The following is a 27,096-nucleotide window of genomic DNA, read 5'->3' on the forward strand; positions in this document are numbered from 1 at the left end:
ACTATGTGAAGAAGTCCTTTGATCCTGTCACGAGAGGAAAAATGATAGAACGAATCAGTGAAGAAGAGCTATTGAAAACAATAAAAATGCGACGAAAAAGAAATCTCCCGGTCCAGATAGAATTACCTACGAATTTTACATGCTTCATTTTGATTTAGTGAAACAAGAACTTCTACGATTGTTCAACGGTTTTTTGGATAACTCGATGGTACCAATGGAAAACTTTGTGATATGTACTTTAGTGACAAAGTGCAGCAATTTAAAATAATGAAATTTGCATTACTGAGTCTAGACTTAGAAAAAGCTTTTGATGTTGTTAATCACGATCGTTTGTGGAAAATTCTTAAGTTTGGTTTGCCAGATCAAGTTATCACAATTATACGAAAGTTTTATCCCAGTGCTTCTTCGAAAATTTTAGTGAATGGCTACTTAACCAATGATATAAAGATAGATAGATCGGTGCGACAAGGGTGTCCACTATCCATGACACTTTTTGTGATGTATATTGAGCCTTTAATAAGGCAAATTTATGCCGCGTTGAGAGGTATTTTAATTCATACTCGGTTCATCAAAATAAGATCATTCGCTGACGACTTGACAATTGTAATTAGAAACAATGATGAATTCGATACCGTTTTGAAGATTATTAGTGATTACTCCATTAGCGCTAGAATAAATCTGAATTTTAAAAAATCTGGATATCTTAGGTTCAACAATTGTAATATTGGGCCACAAATGGTGGCGGAATGCAAAGAATTGAGAATTTTAGGTTCGTTGGTCACAATTTCATAGATAGAAATGGTTGAAATCAACTTTAGGAAACTGATAAATAGCATAAAGTTTTCCATTCACTTATTTTCGTAACGTAAGTTAAATTTATTGGAAAAAGTTATTCTTTCAAATACCTTCTTATTATCTACTATGCTACATAGCCTAGGTAATTCCGCCAAATAACAAGCAAATAGTAGAAATTAAAATGATTACAGGACAATTTCTGTGGAGTCATCATACAATGTTCAGAGTTCATCGAGATCAGTTGTATTTTGACGCCACGCAAGGTGGATTGAATTTTATTGACCCTGAAACGCAATGTCAATCCTTATGTATAAGAAATTTAATCTACAAAAGCAGAAAAAAGATAGATCATCCTCTGATTAGGTTGAATAGATGGAAAAATGTAACAAGTAATACTAAAAAAACATTAAACCTCGCCTCAACGATTAAGACAATAGATCATATAAGAACGAATAAGGCAATCTATAATTATCTACTTACAAAGAAAGCAATTGATGTGAAAATCGAGCAAAAATTTCCGAATCTTCCATGGGAAGTTATTTGGGAAAATTTATCCAAGAACTTTACATCTACTCAGGCGAGGTCATTATTGTATGATGTATTCAATGATTCGTTTCCTAACAGAGTTAAAATGAAAAATCATAATTTTGCTAATGTTGAAAATAATCTATGTGATGTTTGTGGTGAGGAAGATACAAATTTCCATAGAATCAAAGAATGTAAATTTTCGAGGAATGTATGGAATTGGATGTCTAACATTGTCAAAACGAAACTGCAACAAGTCTTAGATTCACCGGAAGATATGCTATACACAGGAATAAAAAAAAATAACTTTAAAGCAAAAAGTGCATTATGGCTAGTAGCAGAAACGTTTTTTTACAATATGAATAATTATAAAAATGCCAACCTATTTTGTTTCAAAACGCATATTAGAGAGAGACGATGGGATAACAAGAAGGTATTTGAAAAACACTTTAACAAATTTCTTAATTTTTGTTAAGGTGAAGGTGGAAGCTTGCCATTGTAGTAGTATAGGTAAACCCACGAGTAAAAATGGGGTAATAGTGTTTGTGAGAGAAGAGCAAAGCACACGTAAATAGATCAATTCACTTATCAGACTGTGTGGCGCTTCATTGACACGAGTCTTTGAATACTTTTGAAAAAAAAATAACAATGCAATACTAAAGTGAAATGTATGAACGATGTGTTCCGATGAACAATTGCAAATACAAATATATATAGAAGGTGCATTTGCATATGAAGTAAAATTCTGATTATACGCGAGCGTAACATGAGCAAATTTATAACACATGCGAATTGGGGCTCTTTTGGTATTAGCAAGTTCTTCCGCATAGTAACTCGATGTTGATAATTCTTTGATATTTCCTTTCGTTGATCGTATTGTTTTCACATATTCACGTTGGAGAGCCTTAATTTTGATTGAATGTAATACTTTTCCGTTTACTGGTTTTGAAAGCATAGGCAGCCGTGGCAGTGTTCCGAGCTCTGCAATACAATTTTCTTCTCAATGTTAAAGCTGCTAAAACTTACATTATAGACCCATTAAACGTTAAAATAATAATTGTATTGATATCAACATAATTTTATTCTATTGATTTTCATGACATGAAACGCTATGACTCAGGAATAACATTTTATTGAGTGGTTTTTATAGCTGTTTCGATGATGTTGTCTGGCATCAGTGTCGAAAAAATAACGATGCTTTCACCAATACAAACAGAACAATTGCCGAAGATTTAAAAACTAAAATTTAACTTTCAGAGCACTTGCTCGAGTTTTTCGACGTTTTTCACTATACAGTGCGACAGCAGATAAAATTCAACATTTTGTGAGTAATCGATTAGAATTTGGTTGATTAACTTGATGGGAAGTGTGCGAAAAGGATCATTTTCTTCACACTGTTTCGCAAAATTATTGATTTTCGGGCGAGGGGTGAGGGAGGAAATGAAAGAAATGAGCGCCATTGTGGCAGTCATTTGTGGCTAGCTTCCACCTTCACCTTAAGGATGGAAAATATGGATAGATGATTTTGAACTTCACATTAACATCATGATTGTATGGGTAATACAATTGAATGTATGCATCTCTAAGATAAGTTTGTAAACTAATATATGTAAATAAAGAATAAAATAAATAAAAATATAGTTACTGATAGTTAAAAAAAAAATAACGTCATTGCTGGAAATCCAAATTGCAAAATTAGATTTAGATCTTTTGCATCAATTCCTCCGAACCATTGCAAATTGCACTAACTCATAACGTTTGTGTTTGTAATATACAATCCATAAAAATGTAGACCTTATGCTTCGTAGTCTCAAAAAATATTCCTTTGACATTGAATGCAAAGAATATACAGAAAAAATACTATGTAGCATATCAAATAGATCAAAATACTGTTACCTTCGTGACTGTAAAAAATACCCATCAATGGAGTTTGAAAAATGGTTTCTAGCTCCAATAACGCAATTTGATTGAAATCACTTATGAACAATATATTTCCACTGATCGATGGAACATACAGTGTCGGACAGAACATTAAGACCACTGCTCAACCAAAAAAAAAGTGACAAAACGTTGAGAAAAAATATTCCAATTCAGTTCTCCAATCCATTTATAATAATTTATGTGCATTGTTCAAATAAAAATATTAACATCTGTAGTTAAACCAATAGTCATTCATTAAAAAATGCTTTTTAAGCATACTTGTTGTTACGTCATCCCGGTCACCACGTGCTAAAAGCTGGTGGAATAGCGCTAAAGGTTACACGACCAAGTACTAACCCTAGAAACGGTATTAATTTTCGGGTTTTCTTTTTTTTGCCATGAACTTTAAAACGTTACGTTATTTTAGTTGTTAAGTATGTTTGAAACGAATTCTTTAATGAATGACTATTGTTTTAACTACAGATGTTATAAATTTCTTTGAACAATGCAAATAAATTATTATAAATGGATTAAAGCACTGGATTGGGTTATTTTTTATCAAAGTTTTGAAATTTTTGATTTTTTTTTGCTTGAGCAGTGGTCTTAACGCTTTGTCCACAACTTTATGTAAAAATCCTCACCTTTCAAGAAAAAGTATGAAGAATATTGCGCCCTCTTTAATTTTGGCTTTAATTAAATTGGCTTCAATTTGATATATTGATCATCAGAATCGATCCAATAGTTCAAAAGTTCTGAATTTTTGAAAAAAAAATTTTTTTTTGGAAAATAGGGCAAAATTTAGATTTTTCGGCCATCCTAATGAAAAAAATACGAGTTTAATATTTAAGAAACAAAACTACCAATTTTCATGAAAACCACTATATTGGTTTGGCATGGTTTGGCTGAATTATACTAAAATCGATTATTCAAACGAAAACAAAACTAATTCATCTGATCGAACTCAACTATTTTCGCCGTTGTGCAGGACTACTCGATAAAAAGTGTGATATAACAAAAAAAATCGGCGTTTATTATTTGTTCCATTCTTTTTTCTTAATACAATAATAACACTAAACTTTATATTCATTTCACCATGTTAAACTATGTATTCATGCTATCAATCCTGAACCAACGATCCTTCGGATAAATTATCTAGCTAAATACACAATGGGAAGTTATCCGTTGTAAGTACTTCTGAAAAAAAAATCAACAAGTTCAATGTAAAATGTATGAACATTTTCTTCAAATCCAGTCGTCCAAAGCTGAAAATCAAAATATGGTTATGGGTGTGTGGTGTGTGGTGAGAAATATGTTTACTAGAATAAAAAACGAATCGATGACGCAAGGGTTTGATTCCTGTAGAATATACAGAAGAAAAAACAAAAAGAATTGATTAATACTTGGAAGAAACTTACGATTGGGAAGAATGAAAATTTTATTTGTTATTTGGTAATAATCAGAATCATTGTCGATCCCATCCTGTTCGTCGACCACTCTTGGATCATCCCCCATATACTGGCTATCTCCTGCTTCACTCATTCTCGGATTCTGATTGTAATCAATCTTATCGTTGAAGCTTCGTAAGATGTTGTCAGGCACTTTGGGATAGTTGGTTTGATTCGGTGGGTACTCGAATCCTAACTTCAGCAGCACATGTGCTTTGATGGATTTCAGCGAAGCCTTCGCGAAAATACTCCTAAACTGGCACGCCGAACAGTGAAATGGATGCTGATCAAACCGGGGATGACTGTTGCTAGTGTAAGTTGCCTTCAAATCATCCGGATCGAAGTTCCTTCGATGAACGTCCACAATCTGCCTGTCGCTCATCGTTTTGTAATGTGTTCCGTTTAGATTATTGTCATACTTTATTATAGTCTCCTCTAATGAGGAGCTCACGTCTCTGCTATCGAATCCGTCACTAACCGGCAGCAGTCCCACTGTGAATTTGAGCAACAGAAGCAAATAAACTCCCCACATCATGTGCCGAGAAAGGTTTGCTCTGTTTTCGATAGCAACTATTTCACTCTGACCGATTTTGACCTCACGTAGAGACTTGTCCCGATGAACCGTCCAGGAAAAAAACATTCTCGATCAACACACTTCCCCACCGAATTTTCACAACTCTTTCCTACCCTTCCCAGAAGGGTTGGGAGTCACACTAAGCAGATGACCTGTAAACCAGACCAAGTTCACCGTCGTTATCACAGCCAGTGGTAGGTCCAACAGATAAAACTTATACGTAATTGTCTAAACTATTTTTTGCTGTTTCGATTTTACTTTACTAGAATCCGCGCGCACGTTCAACTGTTCACAATTATTCGCGCGGTGACGATACTCCACAAATAAAGGCAGAGCTAATCGAATGCAGTGCCTTTTATATCAATCCACGGGCGAACAGAACGGGAGAAAATCAAGATTCAATCAAATGCAATTAATAATCAGTGAATCAATTGAAGCACTCTGTCTGACCCGTGGCCGGGCGCGATGGGAAGATCTCATATGGATATTTATTTTCTAAAAGTTTGATAACCGCCGCGAAGGTCAAATTTGTTACGTTTCGTTTTTTGCTCGTTGCAAATATATTATCATGAGATTTGTTTGGTTTAAGTATTGCAAAGCTTCTGGCATAATCCCTAATCACAGAGATCTTTGTTTTAAAATTCCTTACGGAATAAACACTTTTTCTCAATGTTGAACTGCTTATCCTAAAAATTTAATCATACGGATTGAACCACTCATACTATTATAGGACGGACTCGATTATATACATTCTTTTCACTGTGTATAATCGAATCAAAAAACTATTTTTTATTTGTTTACATATATTTTATGCCTACTATTGATAGTCAATAAATTTTCACATTAACGTTGAAATATTATAATTTCTCTTGAAATAAGCCAGATTCCAAATATGAAAGAAAGGATTTTTTAAACTGTATATAATCGAGTCTAATATTGTATATAATCGAGTCCGACCAGTATTTCGTTCATAGAACGAATTCCTATCCGAAGCATGGTAAATATTATATAATTTTATGTAATTCAAATATGACAAAACAATTCGTTTTTCTTAAAACTAATCCCGGAAATTCAATCAAAATAGGAATGGTATACGACGGATTTGGCGCCAACTCGTCTATGGCATGACCCTCTCAGAACGTAATGAGCCTTTCTGGGCGTGAAAACCTTACCTAATTAAGTAACTGGGCATACTTAGTTCTCCGGAAATTTATCTAGGCTTACATATGGAAAGGGCTAAATATTTTTGATCATTATTTTATACAACTTTTTTACTCAAAAATGGTAAGTCCTACAAAAAAGTGATCTATGGAAGAGTTTTAGGAAAATAATTGTAAAAATACTGAAAAAATATTTTTTGAAATCCTACACTGAAAAAATTTGATTTCAAAAACTAAAAGTCGATTATCTCAAAATGATCATTTGAGATTTTGACGAAATTGTAGATAAATGGTAAATAAATATGTATCCTACAATTCTTCCATACATCGCAATTTGTGCATATTCAAGGTAAAAAAGTTTTTCTAACAAAAACTTTTGCAAGATTTTTTCTTGAAAATTTTCTATTTTTTTTTTTTTGTGTACAGTTATAGAAAAAATCAAGAACAGGTAGAAATGGATTTATTGTGACCCTTAGATGCTAAAGTACAGTTTTTAACTTGTTTTCGTAGTCAAATACAATATGTTTCAATTCAGAAAGCAACGATAGCTCTCAAACAATAGCCATCTGCCAAAAATCTCTTGAGCGGTCGGTCAGGTATCGAATAGTTGTTGTAGATTTAGGTATCTATCAAGAGTCACTGTAGATATGATAATAAGAAATGGATTGTATAGACACCTAAAGGATGAATAAAATTGCTCTGAAGTTGTTTGAAAATTAGCTTTCGTGACCGGCAACAAATGTAAAGTGACGGAAAAGAAATAGCATTATTTTGTTTCTGCGAACAACAGAATTCAACAAAGAAAAGTGTGGCATTGTTTAGCAACATGAGTTAATCCGTGATCCGCAGGATTTGCAAGGATTACAAATGCAGTGCTGGTATTAACAATCCCAAGTGTAATCGTAATAAACTACGTCGGTTAACATCAAATACGTTTACTGGGATATACCCATCCGTTGGATGATACAATGCGAATTTGTGAATCTTGTTTGGCAGTGTTTTGGCACAATAGGTATGTTCCAAAGAAAAAACGACGTATAAATAAGGATGAAACTAACCAAAATATTGAAGATTCACAAGCTCCATCAAATGGTCATGAACTCGATAACACAGAAGATACGTAAATGAGTAGAGTGTGGTAGTGTTGGCAATAGTTAGAAATTGCTTCAGTTTTTGGCAGGCATCAGAGTGTAAATGGAGAAGTGCCAAAACTGATACCATTGTACTTATGAGAATGCTGATGCACTTGCTAATACTACCGCACCTATCATATATTAATTTTACTTTCTAATAGTAGCCGTACAACTCAATATAGACGGATTTCGCGCCAACTCGACCAGATGTTGGCATGACCCTTGGGGTTGTTAATATCAGCACTGCATTTGTAATCCTTGCAAATCCTGGAGATCACTGACTCACGTTGCTAAATAATGTCACACTTTTCTTTGTTGAATTCTGATGATTACGCAGAAACAAAATAATGCTATTTATTTTCTGTCACTTTACATTTGCTGTCGGTCACGACTAGTAATTTTCAAACAACTGCAGAGCCATTTTACTCATTCTTTAGGTATCTATACAATCCATTTCTTATTATCATATATACCTAAATCTACAACAACTATTCGATACCTGACCGACCGATCAAGAGATTTTTGGCAGATGGCTATTGTTTGAGAGCTCTCGTTGCTCTCTGAATTGAAACATATTGTATTTGACTACAAAAACAAGCTGAAAACTGTACTTTAGCATCCAAGGGTCACCATAAATCCATTTTTACCTGTTATTGATTTTTTCTATAACTGTACACTATGCTGGAAAAAATTTCATCATCGAATTTCAAAAACCGACCATGTACAATTTGCTTATTGGTCCAAAAAAATGATCTGTGCAAAGTTATAGCTCGATCGGATATGATTTAGAGGTGCCTCAAAGTTTTGATTTTTTGATCCTCGAACATCTTTTAAGGAAGGGATAAAGGATATTTGGAAAATCGAAATTTTTTTTCGATGCCAAATGTTTTTTTAGAAAACCTTTTTTCCCTTAGATATGCACAAGTTGCGATGTATGGAAGAGTTACAGGGGACATTTTTATCTACCATTTATCTGCCATTTCATCAAAATCTGAGATGACCATTTTGAAAAAATCGACTTTTAATTTTTGAAATCGATTTTTTCAGTGTAGGATTTCAAAAAAATTTTTCCAGTATTTTTTTCTGAAAATTCAATTTTTTTCTAAAACTCTACCATATCATTTTTTTTGTAGAACTTACCATTTTCGATTAACAAAATTTTATAAAAAAAAATGATCAATAATATTTAGCCCTTTCCATATGTTAGTCTAGATAAATTTTCGGAAAACTAAGTATACCAAGCTGCTTAATTAGGTAAGGTCTTCACGCCCAGAAAGTTTCATTAAGTTCTGAGAGGGTCATGCCAACATTTGGTCGAGTTGGCGCGATATCCGCCATACTCTAAATCACGCTTTCCTTACGATAAATGGCGAACAAAGTCGGAACACGAAACATCTCGCAAGCTGGAGCCATGAGCTGAAGACTACTGAGAGAGCACAATTACTGCAGCGTTTTCAATTATTCACCGCCAAACAATCAAGTTGACATTGTTTTACCTTGTATGAGTTCACCTGTTCTCATCTTGAAAACTTCTCGCGGGAGTATGTAAAACCGGGGGAGGGATTTATACTGTAATTGTCGCATTAGTTGAAAGATGATTCTCTTTCACATTCCCCAGAGAATGGATGGAGAATGCTTAAATTATTTTTGTTTTGTCTTGTTCTATCTTTGCAGCTGCCACAGTCAGAGATCGACGGGCTGGACCCGAATTGTCGTCGGTTTCGTTTGGAGAATGGAGAATCGTTAGCAGAAAAAGATGAGGTAAGGGCCTTAGAATGCTGCAACTCGTACTCAAAAGTACTTATTGGTTTTGATTTTTTTTTTAATTTTCGTGTTGATATTCTTCGACAATCGCGTTAAACTGTATACTGAAGACGATAGAAGAGCCTTTTCAGTAGCATCAATATAATGAGACATGTTTAAAACCATATTTTTAGCAGAAGGAAGTATATAAATTGATTTGAGCTACAGCGATCTTCATTCTTCCATTGCCTTTCTATATTTTTGCGTGAAAAATAAGTGTTCTGAATAAATAATTTCAATGTGCTTCATTCTTTTCCTATTTTGGTTCACATCAGGTGACAATTGAAACAATTTACTGTTCGGCAACGAATTCCAAATTTCGGTCAAAATGACCTGAGATTGAAACACAAATTCTTCACACGTTCCATTCACTTGACAAAGGAAGACAATTCACTATCATGCGTTAAAATAACTGAATAAACAATTGCCCCAACTGTTGTGATGTAAATAATTATGTGTCATCCGTTTAACATTTCTTCTTGCTTTTATGGAAGCAAAAATTATTTTCTAGTCTCGAGTGACATGAACGGAAGTATCCTCATCACTCAGCTAATGGGTCATTTGTTGGATACACCGGTTCAAAATACTGGTAGTAAATTATTAAGATACGCCAAGTACAGCTACGTGGGAGAAATTAATGTTGATTCATCTACAGATAATAGCAGCGGTGACTTCTAAATTACTTAGGTAGGTTTTAGAGAACGTGGATAAATTTTCAAATAGCAAATTTCATGCCAACTCGTGTTAGAAGTTGGCAGCGCCATCTCAGATAGCAGTGAAACGTTGTTAGTGTAAAGACATGGGTCATTTAACACTTTACCTACCGATGTTTCATGTATACCTATTCCTACCACAGCGGGTCAAGTGACCCTTTATGAATAGTTAGTGAGTAATGACTCGATTTGTATAGTTTTGTTGAGAAACGTGGCATACCATACTTCTACTGTATATTTCGACATTTTTAGGATAACAACTATTAGTGAAATTTAAATTTATTTAAATAACGAAATTAAAATTTTTGACACACGAAATAGCACCTTAGCCTTAATAGCTTGGAATCGTTACTTGTTAATTTTAATCATTCACTATTCATTCACAAATACAACAAAATATATAAAGCAATAGCAACAATGTGTAATGCAATGGTTTTTATATCACAACCACACATACAAATCTTTCTGATATCATATGAATGTTTACACGGGTCAAATGACCCGTTGCGGTAGGTAGGGCAAATTACATATATTTCTCAGTAAAAAAATAACCAGATAGGAGTAAACACTGAAAAATACATTCTAAGTATGTTTTAAGAAAATTATTGTGGGCACATTATGTTGTGACAATGTAATTTGCGAGTAAATTTTGAGTAAAAGTGTAAAATAAGTCATTTGTCCCCCCTTGGTAGGTTTAGTGCTAAGTAACTTTGCAGAATTAGACTACTTTTTCAAAAAGGCCAGAAAAAATTTCTTAACTTTTTACTAAAATTTATAACTCATAAACTATGATACCTACAAAATTTTGGTCATAGAATGAAATGCAGAAAATTCTTATAGTTTTTAAAATCATTTTTCGACAAAAAGTTGAAAAAAAACTCAAAATTTCAAGGTTCTTACAAAAAGGGCTGATAATTATCAGCCCTACATAATTTTAATCAAAAAATTAATTCTAGAAAATTATTTAGGTTTCCATTAAAAAAATATTAAACAAATTTTTGAAAAAAAAAATCATTGAATAAAAAAATATTCTGAAAATTAAAATACATTTTTCTCGAAAACATTTGTTTTAAAAATTCTGAAAAAATCATAACATTTTTATGTATAAATTATCGCGATCTACATGCTCTGCTAACTTTTTTCTATTTATAATCATGTCAAGAACATGTCAAACGCGATAATTTCCACACAAAAATGTTACGAGTAAAACATTATTTTTTCAGGAATCTCCATACAAAAATGTCTTATATTCCAGGAACTATACAAAGTTGACGTCTTCGGCGAATGTTTATATTTTAACTAGCTGACCCGGCAAATTTTGTCCCGCCCAGAATGGATTTTTTTGTTATGAAAGTTTTCAAACAGTCACGTTTTCTTAATAAACGAACGTTCAACGTTGAGCCTTCACTATTTCCTTTTACTATTTTCCTAGTACTTCTACCAAAATCATCATTATAATATTCTCGTATTCAAAATTCTCGTTCAATATTCTTCAATCACTTGGAAATAACACGTTTCTTCGTTTCATGGAATACATGTTTGAAATAAAAATATAATAAAATAAAGACAGCTCAAATCGGACGATTCCTTTCTCGAGTTTTGCATTTGGCGATCCATTTTTATTTATATAGACTTCAAACATCAAATGGACTAACAACACGTATCACGATGTAATTGTAGAACATAAGGAAACTCAATTTTCCGCATTTTCCAATTTTCCTTCAGTGTTTTCCGAAAATTTTCATTTCTCATGTTTGGTTTGAATATTGTTGGTTGGAACATGGGGCAAATGTGCGCACGGGGCAAATTGTGCATTGGCCTTTTTTAACACGTTAAGCCCCGCGTCAGTCCCTGGGGACTGACACTAAATTTTACGTCTTTTTTGCGCCGATCAGACCGGACCCACAGTAGAGTTTTGGTTCGGAGAGGGTCGGCATTAGGAACGGCAACAACAAAATTAACAAATGATTCTTAGAAAAGTTCCTTATCGATCCACTGGGATCGACACGGACCAGACGAAAAGTTCATTGTCGGTCCCATATTTCGGTGGGGGCTTAACGTGTTAAACAAACGAGCATAAACATTGGGCAACAGTGTATTCGTTTGACACATCATTATACTAGCAGCGCACACATATAAACAAGATAAATTTCATTAAAGTGGCAAAAGGTTATGATGTAAGAGAAGTTTTGCATTGTTTTGTTAATTGTTAATTTCATCAATTTTTGGGATGACGATTTAGTTACCTAAAATAACTGGAAAGTTCGAAATTACATTGTCAAGGAAACCTTCATTGTATAGTAGATAATAGTGCATATTCGTTTTTGTGAAAAAGTTCAAGAGATTTTTTTAGGAATTCGATTAGTTAAAACATTGCTAGTGGGGCAAAAGTTCGCACCAGCGTTTTGCTCTCAAAACAATTTAAAAAAAATTTCAACCAAATTTTTAGGGGCTCGCAAGAAGAAAACTATTTTGAAGAAATGCATTCCAGAAATGATAGAATAGGACTGACAGAGGCTTCGGGAGGGAGTCTCGAAGCGTCGGATTGCGACAGACCTCGGTATTTCTGACTCAGCTCTGAGGAAGAGACTCATATCAATAGGTGATTTATGATTTGAATCTTTTTTATAGACATTTCCACTTCTGCTGGGATGTGCCACCGAGCACCTAGGGAGGTTCAGAACTGTATTTACGAGTGAGCAGTCTGCGGATCTGGCGAACCATTGCAGAGCATTGGACAAAGCTTTCTAAGGTATGACTCTCAAAGATTTACGTCATCTGGCGTTTGATTTTGCGGAAGCCAACAACCTCCAGCACGAATTCAACCAAGTTGGAAAACTGGCTGGAAGAGATTTGGATTTTAGCTTCATGAGGAACCATCGTCTGTCCCTTCGAACCCCACAACAGCGCAACGAAGCAACAGCGCTCCAAGGCAAAGCGTCGGAATCCTCACAACCGAAATCCAAGATGAGGAAGAAAAATAAACAATTGCTCAAAAATAATTCAAAATTAATTTAAAATCAAAAATGTTTTTATTTTCACGATGCATTCAATTCAATAAGGGTAATGTTTCGTTTATGTTTTATTTTCACAATGAACTTCAAATGAATATTGTTTTTTTTTCAATAATGAGTTTCAAATAAGTCAAGTGAAGGTAACTATGTATTTATAAATTTGATCTATATTAATAAAAATGATTTGGTGTCCGTTCCTCACGATTTAACTCAAGAACGGAGCAACGGATTTAAACAGTTAGTATCAGGATTGATGCGTCTTAGTCTGCATCAGGTTTATATGTCAAAAAAAAATTATATACCGCGAGTATGGATTATGTACATACAAATAATTTCTGTGGGAATTTGAGTGTTCGAAACGATTTATATCAATATATCAATTGTGGGTGAGACGAAGTTCGCCGGGTCAGCTGGTTTGTTAATAAAAACGAATTCTGTTTCAAATGTTGGACTTTTTCAGATATTATATTGTCAGTCATGTCCTTCTTTTATTTGCTTCAATTTCAAGAGTTATTGGACCACAACAGTTAGGTGCGCACCTTTGCCCCGCACTACTCTACAGCTGAATTGCTAAATGAGCCTAATAAAATAAACAGATGGGATGAAAAAAAGATTGTTTTCAAACAGACACCGTTTCATCGAGCTATTATCGCCTAATCGCGAGGATGGCGCAGATAAATTATACAAAGTAATACAGGGGAACTTTGATATAACGTATTCTCGATATAACGTAACCATTTTCAAAGTCCAAGGAATAATTTTTTGAATATTTTTTTCTGAAAGAACAATAAGTTATCTGTAGTTGATGCTAAAGCTTGTTTTGTACCTTCAACACCTTTATTCAACAGTACGAAGGGAAACATCATGAGAAAGGTTGGCTTCGTCTTCTAGTTGAATTTATTCATTACTTATTACTCAAACAGCAACACAATAAATTAATATAAGCTACGTTTCTGAGTTCATTATTATGCTTTAATATAGCGTACAATTCGATACAACGCTCAATTTTGAAAGTAAAATGTACGTTATATCGAAGTTACCCTGTAGTGTTATCTACCATCATTGCTATAATCAGTACAAATTCAATCTTATCAATGATCAGTTTGTCCCTTTAATTGCGGAAACATTAGATCATCGGACGGAAACTAAGAGCCTAATAATATTGAATGGAATCATATCTGCCATCAATGACTGGGCCGTGATTTAGCATTCTTAATTTCCTCTTTACGTGATATAATATCTAACCGTTGATTTCTATTTTCATGCATCTCTGAACGCATTGAACGCGGCCGAATAATCGCAGGTTTTTGGTTCACCGAGCACACCCATCCTGGAAAATCCAGAGCATCAAACGAGATGGTATTTTAAGTATTTTCTTGGAAAACGTAAGTAGAATAGACGCTACTAGAAGTAGTCCCCGAGAATCCGCGAAATGCGAACGCAATGTCAATTGAATTTCTTTTTATTATCCAACTGTTACTTAAAATTGTCGTTCATTGCCATTTTTTCTCTCTCACGGTTCACTGCAATCCTCAACATCGACAGTTCACCAGAACTACGTAGGGATAGACTCGGAGAAAAATCCTTATTTTTTATCAATAGTGTCACAGGATTCCGGTAGCAAATGTACGCCCCTTTACCGCGTCATGCTTTTCCGGAAACAGGTACGTATATAGCGAAACAAACAGAATAATGAAACCGCCCTTTCCGCTCCACTGAAGCTAGATATTATTTTTCCGCTCCAAATTCCTATGGCCTCTCCCCCAGTATAATGATTTGCAATCGCGCGTAAAAATGAGTGGTAGATCCGTAGTAGCTATTAAGCCACACGCAAAAGAGCGAAGCAGAGATATTGAACAGATTTCAAATATTTGCTAGTCATTATTGAAGCCATCATGTTTGGGGGAATTCGCTGTAAGGTTTACTCCAAAAAGGTGAACTAGAAGCCACAGTATGACTAACAAGAAAATACTTATGTGATACACGCTGTATATTTTTGCATTCAGTTTCCGCATTTGACTGTGACTTTTCAACGTGGCCAATATTGAAAATTATCTGTAAAAGTAATAGAACTAGCTTTGCTTGTTGCATCTTTAACGAAGACCAGAACGATATGAAAGAAGCCAAAATTACACGCAATTTTAATTTCTATTTCTAGAATTCGAAAATGTAAAGATTTTTTTTTTCTTTATTGACTTCCTTTTACATTGTTATTAAAACTTACAATCGAATAGAACAAACAAAAAAACTCAATTTTCTGTAGTTATCACAAAAAGACTGAAAATGCTGAGATTAAGAGGATTTAATTTTCTCAAGAAATCATAAATGCTGATCTGTTAATAGCGAAACTGGCATTTCGTAATCTTAAATTATCGCAGCAATTATTCCTCCCTCTAATCCTGTTCCCTAACCACAACCATTCCCACATCTTTCTGTGTGCTACAATAATCCACTTCTACCGCCCAACCAACCGTCAACGTATTCTACACAATTTATTCAAATCCTTTACGCAGCCTGTTTACTGATTGAATAATCTGGCTTCCAATTTTCATTCCTATCGCTACGTCCCGCCAAAAAAGGGTGCACAAAAGCTGGCCTTACCGTACAACCCGCAGCAGAAGCTTACGGTGAAGCAAATCCTTTCCAACTTCTCGCTGATGGATGCCAGCAAGTCTCCGAAGGAGGTGTACTCCGCTGACATCCAGAAGGATCTCCTGCTGCTGGAGGAACAGGAAGGGTCGGTTAATTTCAAATTCGGCGTCGTCTACATGAAGGCTGGTCAAAAGATGGACGACGAGATGTTAAGCAATGGTGAGTTTTCCGATGAGGGGTGGAACAGAATCGGATTCGCAGAAATAGGCTCAATTTGGAGTGCTATCAGGTGGAGCCAGACACGATAATCGTTGGGGGATTCATGCGAAAGCTGAAATGAAAACGTCAATCATGTGTACGCCGGGAGAAACAATGAATCCTAAATAGTGAAACGATTTTCCAGTAACATGATGGAAGATATCATCGGGGATGTAGAATGTAACAACGGGATTGATATAAATTTCGACTGTAGAGAAAAATATTTTTTTGGTAACATTCGTGTCAAACAGCCAACCGAGCGTGGTTAATAGCTCCAACTCGAGTCAATAGCACTTCAAAAGCATGGTGATAAAATTCTAATCAATATTCAATTTCGTCCACTTTGCATGACGTTTATTCCATAGAATACGGAAGTGCTGACTTTGACGAGTTCCTCAAACTGCTGGGGGAAAGAATACGCTTGAAGGATTGGGAACGATACCGGGGCGGATTGGACGTGAAAGGTAAGCAAATTGTTCAGCAGAAATTATTAAATCTGAAGAACTCCTACTTTGCGTAGCAAAGAGAAGTCAATCACTTTCCGGCTTACAAAGTTATGCCGGAAAAACTCCGCCGCCACCAGCGGAATACTAATGCGGTGTTACAGAATGTGATAGGTTAAGAATTGTCTCGGTGACTTGTCATTGATAACAAATAGCCAGGGTTTGTTATTATTTGCGACTAGATTATTTCTAGCATGGTGTGTTTATGATGAGAGAAGAAAAATCCGAGAAAGAAAAAAGAAGCATTTTCGTTTTCTTAAAACTTCTCTAAACTATCTACAAAAACAAGCGATGTCAATAACGAATATAATCAACCAGAACAATGAGCTTCCTTTTTATTAAAACTTCATATTCGGAGATATGAAGTTGTAATTGGAGCGGGTAAATACTTTATTAAAGTTCTCAAAACTGCCTATCGATTTCATGTGCGAACACTACTTGAAAAAATTATAATCCAAGAAGGCTAATTTTTCACTCAATCAAAAATATCTCTGTAGCAAATTTTGTAAAAGCTCCAACAGAAATGTTGTAGAAATGAAGGATGAGGGGGGGGGGGGGGGGTAGGATGATAAAGTTAATTAAATCAGTATTCTAGTCTAGAAATTTGAAAAAAACAGAAAGTGGGTTATATCTATGGTATAACCGCAATGCTGACGTAGGACTATCGTTGATTCAGTGATCCTTTGTTTGAAGTTGAATCTGAATCCATTCTGAATGAATGAATAAATGAATATTCGGGGGACTTCGAAAACGAGAGCGTTACGTTGAAGGTACAAGGTTTTATGCATCCAATATTGAATACGAAAATATCCTACTGATGGGGAAGATTAATCTTCAGAAGCTATCCTGTTAATTGCGATTGATTGAAAAATCATAAAACCAAATGTATTTGGTCACAGTGGTACATGGATCGAAAACATTCAAATAAACTCTTTCACATGAATGTAATTTTAAATTCCCAGAGGAACTGGCAGATTATTTTCCGGATCTTTCTCGATGCTGAATGGCATCCAAACGGAAAGAATTCCGTGCGTGTATGTGTGTGTAGCGGCTGCTTCGATGGTCACCTTCTCTTCTCCTGAAGGATCGGCTTCTCTGTGCTCCCTCACAGTTTCAAACAAAACTGCTTGCGTTTCAGGGCAGATCTCGATCCTTCGCCGTCCAGCATCCTCAGCAACGATGTTGTCTTGTCGATGTCCTCACGAAAAATGAATGCGTCTCGCCACCAGAATATCGCTTAAGTATGCTTTTTGTGCGTGATTGAATTGAGAGAAGGCGTGGTTTACGATGGCAATTTGGAAGGCAAACTAGAGGGGAATGAACTCTCTGAGCTCGGAAATTTCGGCGACTGAGCAATAATCGATTGCGGGCGCATACAATATTGGATACGGAAATATCCTACTGATGGGGAAGAATAATCTTCAGAAGCTATCCTGTTAATTGCGATTGATTGAAAAATCACAAAACCAAATGTATTTGGTCACAGTGTTACATGGATAGAAAACATTCAAATAAACTCTTTCACATGAATGTATTTTAAAATTCCCAGAGGAACTGGCAGATTATTTTCCGGATCTTTCTCGATGCTGAATGTGTGTGTGTAGCGGCTGCTTCGAGATCTTCCCGGGGAACCGTTTGTGGCATCACTCTCCTCCTGATGGATTCATGTCTGGCCTAAGGTGCACAAACAGGCTCTTGGTGACACCGTTCATCCGCGCTTTCATGATAAACGAAGAGCTTCACCACAACAGTGACAACATGCTCCAATCGCTGTTCAATTAGAACTGAGTGGATTCCCGGCGCTCGCTTATATACCGATTGGTGATTTCAATAGCATGTTTTGAAAGCAATTTTAAGACTTTTGAAAAAAGTTTTTGGATCAAAAAGTAACAAGTATAGAACGCGTAGACATTTTATCTTTCGAATGAAGTGTTTATTATACCATTTCGTTCAGTTGTTTAGGAGCTATTAACGCTCAAAATCTCGGTCTCCGGCGTAACGCTTTCGTTTTCGAAACTTTGATTTTACACCCCGGTATAGAAATGAAAGACGTAGTCCTACGTCAAAACAGACTTTTTTCTCTATATTTCTGATGTTTAGGCATTCAAGAATATACCCTAGAAAGGACTTTTTGAATATACCATTATTTACAATCTGCATCTGTATCTCTCTATCGCATGAACTAATTAAACATTATAGTTTTTTTTTAAATTTTACAATTTTAAAAAAATCGGGAAACGTAAAAAATTATAGGAGGTTGTGTCCAAGATACGACCGCATTGTTGACGTAGAACTACGCTGTTATTCTATATAAGTCGCTTATTCATACCTTCGGACATTATTCTATAATGCTGTGAAATTTTAGAAACAACTGCTTAGTAGAATAATCTCTGAAAGGGTTTTTTCATTGTAAAATTTGTTGACGATAATTGATTGATGATTCATTCTTGCCCTCGCAAAACAATACACTAGCTGATCGTAAGTCGCAATTTATTTCATGTCAATGCAATGAAAATTTACCTCGAATGCTTTTCTTTTTTTTTTGCCTTTTTCGCAATTGACATAGACTCGGCTAGACTCGATTATATACATGTTGCACCAGCACCATTTTTCCACATCTCATAACTACATCAATATATCTTTGGCACCGCATGGGAACAACAACAATGACAACACTTGCAAGTATCAAATATCATGCTACATGTTATTTAGTATTGCCTTAAGGGAATCGCACCTATAGGCATCGTTCGTACAACGTAAACCAAGCGCCAAACAAGCGTTCGCCATAGCATGCATACAGAGCCATACATTGGTGGCTTGAAACTACTAGGAATATAAAACACTTCTCATCATTTTACGCTATTCTCAAAAGAAACGCTTCTGTTAATATTACTGGCCAAGGATGGAAAACAAGGGAGCATGATGTGATTTACGATTAATCGCAATCTGTGCAAACTGCGACTAACTATTAATCCTCACCCATCATAACCAAATGATTTTCCCTTGGTAATTCTCAGTTGACCAAAGCATTGCTAGACTGAAACTAGTTCGAATAATTGAGTTACTCTCCTTCCTCGTTTTGTTTTCAACTCCTAACAAGACTTTGCTCCATGGGAATGAGTGTCTCTATGACGTACGATTCTCGCTCTCTCGTCCGGGCGTTCAATTTTTCTTTCCGAGCGCGTTTACTTCGATGAAACTGGGTAAAATAAAAAATGCGCTACAGCAGATAGGACGACTTTAATGTTTCATGTTTCACAGAGGATTTCTCAGATGGTGTTTAAATTAATCAAGAGACTACAAACAATAATCCCCCTCAAATCACTAATTTTATGAGTTAATGTAAATGCGTTATTGGCCAAGGCTATTACGACATCGAACACGTGGCCTTGCGAGATATATTTTTCCGCCTGCCCAAATACAGACCACATTTTTCGGGGCCGAGTAAACTGGTGTCTAGAAATGACCTTGATTACCTTGAATTAATCAAAAAACATAAATTAGCGCAAATATGTCAACATGTGTTTTTTTGTTTAAGCACGTAAATATTTGCTCATAATTTTTTTGGATTGTGGCACTCTACATAATTTGTATGCAGATAGACTATCCACAGTTTGTGGGGGGATGGAATACTCATACAACTCAAATGGATAATGATTATCTGCTATCACAAAGCTGAGAAATTTTTTGATGTTTTGTTTTACTATTGATTCATTAAAAAAAAAGCTTTATTTTTAAATGTTTTCTTATCCTGAGACTGGCTCACCATATTGCACTGCTACTAAAACCGTAGGCTAACTTCAAGGATATTTTTTATTCATTTTCGGCGAATAATCAATAGAGTGCCGTGTTATGAAACATCAGAATAATAGCAAAAACAATATTACGATCATAAGGTGTTGGACAGGTTATTCCAGACGACATTGGAATATATTCCATCTGACCATCTTTAGAAAGGTTAATGGCCTTCAAAGGATAAATTTATCTTGGGCACATTGAATTGATGGAGCCGATCTGGCGTAGTGGTAACATCCATACCTCTCACGCTGAAGATCACGAGTTCAATTCTCACTCCCAACATTCTTCCAAAATTGGAAGTAAAAAGTGACGAACCAGCCAAAAGTGTTGAAAGTCACTATAATACAGATATAAAAAAAAAAAAAAAAATTGAATTGATGTTCATGACTTCCAGTCGGACGTTTATTCGCTCTGATAATAATTGTGTGGTCCTCACAAAGCATATATTCCAATGCCGTCAGTTCACTGAAATTTTTCGCATACCGTTTGATGATAAGGTAGGATGTTGATAATCATTTGCTGCGATACCTATTATTCCAACAGTATTCATTCGACAATATGAAGACTGAATACCTAAAATTAACCAAATTCAACCATGCAAATCTGCGGTCAAAGCAGTATGTGCACTTGAGAGATGCAACAAGTTTAAAGGGATATAAAAAAAACATTAGTCGTTCGATAAATCTACTGTCACATATGTCGGAAGTCCACGATACATGAATATCATACGTCCATACTATTTCATTACATTTATTCGCAACGAAGAACGTAACCACACAGAATTGAATTAATCAAATATGTGATCCGTTTTATCTACAAAATAAAAAAGGGTCTGAAATTCAATCGAATTCGAAAGGTGTTTCGTGAAGTCACTAATTGAATTACTATTGGTAAAATTATTTGGAGAGAAATGTGAATGTTCAGAATTATTGGAATCTAAAAACGATTTTGGGCGGGATGAGATTCGCCCAAATCTGCTGGTAATAAAATTAATCAATTGCATCCATTACCCGTCTGCAATTTATCGGGCGGGAGACGACAGCAAAATAAAATCGACACGAGACTGAGTCAGCCACTCACTGCGGTCTGTGCAATAGAGAATTAAAAATCCCTCGATGAGTGTCGTAAGATTTCAGTTGATCGTCTCTTGTTACACTTTCCGATCAAGAACTCATCATCCGCTCTATGGAATGGGATTAATCGTTTGTGGCTTGCACTCACGATAAAACTTGAGTAGTAGAAGTAATGCTTCGAGAGTGCAAGCAGTGGGGATTCCGCTCTCATATTGCTTTTTTGAGATCTTGGTAGCTCACCGTTCCAAGTATTCTCTCTGTGTACATATGAAGAATAAAAGAGCCTCGCCTGCTGGGGGTGATTTAAAAACATCCGACTAGAGGGATATACTTATTCATTGATCGTTGAATGTGATTTTTTATTATCCCAGTTACTGGCCTCGAAAAAAGTTGTATTTCTTTCTCATGCTCGAGAGAAGCGCAGCTATCACCCTTAGTGGAGGAAGTTTTGCTACTGGCGAAACCACATACAAAATTCCAGAACGACATTTACTTTCTCGGTTACTAAACAAGCGAAATAAACTCTTTTTGTTAATAACAACCTCGAAAACAGTAACAATGCTTCATAGCGCTAATGCAATCCTAGCTGAAGGCACTTTTGCAACTGGTACGCGAACCCAAATAACTCATAACATTCCAGTAAGACATTCAAGATGCTTGGTATTCCCCAAATATTTTTTTTGACGCACAACCTTATGATGACGGAAAACAAACAATGTTAACTGCTTGGAAAAAGACTGAATTATGCCACACAGCTTGTACTCTGCTGTAACATCCATCGATGCGAATTCGCTGATGAGTTTGTCAAGAGCGACCGCCTTCACCACCAGCGGGGGGAGCTTGATTTTGGTTGCTGCCTGGGTAACGGCGTTTACATTTTCGACCGACGCGCCGAATTTGCCTACTTCGCTGTTGTGCGATGCGGTGTCACACTCGCGAAGGCTCGGTTCAGTGCGAGCGCTTTTCACTGCACCAATATCGCGTGCGTCATTGGATGACGCTTGCCTCGAAATATTATTGCCCCTGGCAATGCGTTCGTTTTTTTGCAGGGCTCGAGCCTGCCTTCCTCTTCTTCTTGCTCATCATACACTACGTGAAGCATCCAATTAAGACGCGGAAAGAAAAACACACGATACGAATAACGCGTAAAACGAACAGAAAAACCAAACGACGATATCCAAGTTGGATTACCACTGGTGGGGTCCAATCTTAGATCGAAGCGTAGCGAAAGCAAAGCGAACTGGATTGCTCAACAGTCCGATGCCGAATAAAAGTTTGCCTCAGCGAGATCCACTGTTTATACTCTAGGCAAGTATTCCCCTTCATTCTTCTACTTTTTCGTTGTTCATGGGAACTTTGAATCCTACGATTTCCCCTCCGTTGGTCGTCGATAAGTTGCTCGTTATTGACAGGTCTGTTCGGGAAAGCACACAAATGGACAGAACAAATGTATGGGAAAATGGAAACGCCTCAAGTTTTCATGAATTTTAACCATTTAAAAACTAGGGGATTCTAATGTATAGCATATTAAACAAATCTTAAGGAATTTCCGATTCGTTTAGTATGTGAATCGCCAAAATCCGTTCGCGGCAAAAATAGTTATTAACGTTAACTTTATTTCATAAAAACGTGACCTGTTTTCTGATTTGGCACCCTTAATGAAAGACGTAGTTCTACGTCAAAAAAAAGCTTGAAAACAGCATTTTTCTTTCCAAACGCCTGCCATTTTTTTCAAAAAACATGTTTTTGACTTGTCCGAGGTTCATACGATAGTGGCATCTCTACTGATTCAGAATCTGTTCGATTTTTTTTTTGTTTCAGATAACCAAAAGGAATCGTGTACGCCAAAGCACTTTTTTGTTTTTTGAACCCACTCGTTATATTACAACTATTCTAATAACTATTCTAATAATGAATATTTTTTCCGTTTAATTTTTGTTTTATTGTTAAAAGATAGACAAACAAATAATAATGTAATAGATAGTAAAAATATTCTTTGTTTTATTTTTTTTCTGAGCTTGAAAAAACGTCCGAAATTCGTACCTCTATATGGTTCATCCATTGTCACAAAACGTCGATTACGCTTCAACGCCAAGCCGCTGTTTTTGGTTGACGGTCAGCAAACGCGGCATCCATCGCGCGAATAGTTTTTTCATGGTCAAAATGTCGTGCATAATGTATCCCACTCGTTCTTTTGAAATGCCTACTGCTTCAGCTAACTCGCATAAATTCACTTTACTATCGTTCAAAACGAGTCGATGCACTTTTTTTTTACGATTTCTGGATTCGTAGCCTCTTTTGTCCTTCCAGAGCGAGGTGCATCTGCGGTGCTTCTACTGCCCATTTTAAATTCACTAAACCACCGATAAACTGTTGTTCTCGAAGGAGCAGAAGTGGAATAACATTTCGTCAACCATTGCATTTTTTGTTCTGGAGTTTTTCCCATCAAAAAACTATGTTGAAAAATCTCAGGACTTTTTAGCCCATGTAGTAGATTCAACTGTTTGCGGTCGTATGTCTGCTCTCAGCCACCATAGCAAAGAATCATACTTAATACTTTATTCAACCATGCAATAGTTTAAACTTTTTCTAAACGAGTTAAAATGTCTAGTGAACCTGTTCACCAATTAATACGGAGCCTCTATGAATAGTAGATAGCAGTACTCGGTACAAACAAAAGATTATTAGCGTGGAAAGCAATGAGGTACATATAGAGGTGGAGCAGTAGGCGAAGCGTATCTGTATTGGCAAGCAAAATATCGTGTCGTAATTATTTGCATTTAATATGGAATGTATATGGAAGAAACAAAACAATGTTGAAAGTACTCACGGTTGCATGATCATTTGAGCCAAAATTCTCATGAAATCATTCAACTGGTTGTTTTTTAACAGATGACAATTATATCGTGGCTTATTTCGATTATTCATGTGGTAAAAAGGTCCAGAGAGCAGTCGTATGCTTAGTTCTCGAAAGCAGTAACATTTTCGGTGAAATTTTGAATAATTGGCGATTATTATCTCACAATATACACACCGAAACTGAGAGCCTTCGAAACATCAACTTCATAACGGTAAACTGATGAAACTTCGTTTGTTTCTATGAACGTGGGGGAGTGAAAATGGCACATGGTAATATCACTTTTATCCGTCTTTTTCGATGTGATTTCACAAATATTCACTCCACGCTATCACATTAGCATCATATTCAGCGTGAGCTCTACAAAAATGTACGTTTTTAATTGATAAATTACTTCCTGAAAATAGCATTTTTACATAGATGCGGTGGGCAATCAAAGATAAACACAACGACTGACGTCACTATTTGCGAAATATTTATGGCAGCGCATGCTATGTCGCTCGAAACTCGACCATCTTCATTACCTTTTTTCCAGGACATTGCGTGGAAAGATAAGAGAATTTCTTTCTTGGGAAATCAATTCCGACCAGTGCAACAGCCATATCAACATTCAATACGATTGCAAAGGGTTAAGTTTAGAAAAAAATTGAAATATATTCTTTTTCTTCCCCATACTTTTGTCCGTTATGTAAGTCAAGTAAAATATGTATGTACAATATTTGAAAACTAGAAACTAGTAGCTTTTAAATGATGTAAAGTACACCGGGCAAGTTGAAACGAAAGCCATAACTTTAAATAGAAATGATGGATTGACTTGATATACTCTCTCAGTAAACAGTAACTTTTAACCCATCTTACGACAGTCATAACCAGAATATTAGAATGCCTTAACTCAATCCGAGCCTCTGTCTACTTTTCGTCATTCGGGAAATCAAAACAAACATTTTTTCGTGCTGACTCAATCGGTCCGAATACATCGACTTTTATCAAAAATATCTACAGAATTGCTGTCAAAAAAAAACAAACATACTTGAAGAAGATCTGAACTATAGAAATTAAAGATACATTGTCCTTTGACAATCCGAACCAGATAAACTTTAGCATTCTTCAATCCATGGTAAAATTTGCACAACCCGATGAGATTTGACTCGATCGTTTTAAAATCGCAACATTGTGGTAGTTTAAAATCCGACTGTTTATTTTACCAAAAAACATTTGAGGGAACGTATCTCAATCTGCGATTCGTTTCATAAACGACGAAAATACATATTTGTAGCGATTTATGAAGGGCAAATCATTTACAATAATGTTGAGTTAAAAAAATCTTGGGCAAGTGAATAGAACCTAGAAGCAGATTTCCGCTTGAAGGAAGTCATGGTCTGGGTTTGGTGGACTGGAAGAAAATTTGTGTCATGAGCTTCTACCAAGCAACAAGTCTCGGTGAATTCCAACAAATACTGCTTGCAGCTGATATCAACGATCCAGAACTCTTCTAGGGCGCTTCTAAGGCTCCACCCGCCTTACTCACCAGATGTTGCACCTTTATATTTTCAACCGTTAAGGTTCTTTTTCTGAGAGGATGGAATTCTTAAGTAGCGTGAAGGATGCTTAAATATTGTGGAACAAAACGGTGCATTTATAATGGAATGGAATTAAAAATTATGCTTTTGGTATTTTATTCTTTAGAATTGGCACGAATTTTTCCGGACAATATTTATCATGATTTAAGAATTAAGGGTTATATGTCAACGAAATAATCGATCACGATGCTACTGCAGGTGGAAATGTCTTACATAGTGTACTTTTTGAAGTAGAGCCAGATCGGGGCGAGTAATACGAGTAACACGAGTAACACAGCATCTAGTTTACTCACTGTATTATATGCACGAGTACAAATGAATGAGTCTGTTTCATACATAAATAAATTTCAAAACGAGAAACATGTAGCTTCAAAATCGGTTCATCGCATTATGTCGGTCAAAATAAATACGAAAGAAGAAAATTCGAAGAAAATACTAACATGAAAAAATGTCCGGAACACGTACCGGATATGTCGAATCGAGTGATTCTAGTTTGTCGGCAGGAAAAGAAAACTTTATTGACAAACATATGTGACGGCTACCTGCGAACAAATTAAAATTATTACAGGTTTCTGTCAACAATACATTTCAACAAAACATAATCTTGACTTCCAAACAATTGACGAATAAATTCACACCAAGCAAACATCGTGACAAACATTGCTCAAGATTATCATTCAGAATTACCTGGTGGGCTTCATCATGATAATGTAAAGATAATACCAATCCTGTAACCCTACAAACTAATCTATAATGTTGGACAGATGGCTATAATATCAGCGTTTAACATATGTCGTTTATTTTCTCCACAGGGGATATGACGGGGAAGCATTCGATATACACGCTCTACGAGGGTCACGAGATAATGTTTCACGTATCGACGCTGCTACCATTCAGCCGTGATAATCGCCAGCAGGTGAGACAACTCGTTAGCGCACCAATTAACTCATACTGGTCACAATCCATTCACACTGCTCTCTGCCACTTTCTGTCCATTATTGGCGGAAATACCACCCACCGCAAGCCGACCCAAGTGCGGCTAGGGTGTTCCAAATACTTGTGAAGTTTGTTTCTGTTTTAGCTGAGATGGCCAAACATACCTCCTGACTTTGTTAAAATATCATGTTTCCTAACACGACACGTTTTGTTTCCTCTTGGGGCTTTCTAATTTATTGCGAATGCCAACGAATGAACGAACGAACGGAACGAACAATGCTAGGTCGAGCGTAAACGGCATATCGGGAATGATATTGTGAACATCGTCTTCGTTGACGAAAGCACCAACGGCGAGGAAACGGAATTCAATCCTAACAACATCAAAAGTCAATTTACACGTGAGTCAATAGCAACCAG

The 27,096-nt window shown here is 35.9% G+C and overlaps 2 protein-coding genes across 11 annotated transcripts in view; one reads left to right on the forward strand and one right to left on the reverse strand.

Annotated features, from left to right (window-relative positions):
• LOC129779904 (GTPase-activating Rap/Ran-GAP domain-like protein 3) overlaps positions 1-27,096 on the forward strand; it is a 310,243-nt gene that overhangs the window by 237,654 nt on the left and 45,493 nt on the right. For 8 of the 10 annotated variants that reach the window (XM_055787676.1, XM_055787671.1, XM_055787669.1 and 5 more), the window contains 7 exons: positions 9,227-9,313; positions 14,386-14,467; positions 14,628-14,746; positions 15,662-15,893; positions 16,298-16,396; positions 26,556-26,659; positions 26,963-27,077. In XM_055787676.1, coding sequence (XP_055643651.1) covers positions 9,227-9,313; positions 14,386-14,467; positions 14,628-14,746; positions 15,662-15,893; positions 16,298-16,396; positions 26,556-26,659; positions 26,963-27,077 — 838 coding nt within the window. The remainder of the gene's footprint in view (positions 1-9,226; positions 9,314-14,385; positions 14,468-14,627; positions 14,747-15,661; positions 15,894-16,297; positions 16,397-26,555; positions 26,660-26,962; positions 27,078-27,096) is intronic. The other 2 variants (XM_055787678.1, XM_055787677.1) reach the window with 1 other exon arrangement.
• LOC129779907 (uncharacterized) lies at positions 4,250-5,574 on the reverse strand. The gene is made up of 2 exons (XM_055787680.1): positions 4,656-5,574; positions 4,250-4,596 (listed from the first exon to the last, which is right to left on the reverse strand). The coding sequence occupies exons 1-2, from the start codon at positions 5,323-5,325 to the stop codon at positions 4,397-4,399; spliced, it is 870 nt and encodes a 289-aa protein (XP_055643655.1). The 5' UTR covers positions 5,326-5,574; the 3' UTR covers positions 4,250-4,396.

This window comes from Toxorhynchites rutilus, chromosome 3 (assembly GCF_029784135.1).
Source record: "Toxorhynchites rutilus septentrionalis strain SRP chromosome 3, ASM2978413v1, whole genome shotgun sequence".
Taxonomy (NCBI): Eukaryota; Metazoa; Arthropoda; class Insecta; order Diptera; family Culicidae; genus Toxorhynchites; species Toxorhynchites rutilus.

Coding starts and splice junctions, on each gene's coding strand:
- LOC129779907 (XM_055787680.1), bottom strand. CDS start 5,325: ATGTTTTTTTCCTGGACGGTTCATCGGGACAAGTCTCTACGTGAGGTC. Junction 4,597..4,655: donor AATTTTCATTCTTCCCAATC/GTAAGTTTCTTC, acceptor TATATTCTACAG/GAATCAAACCCTTGCGTCAT.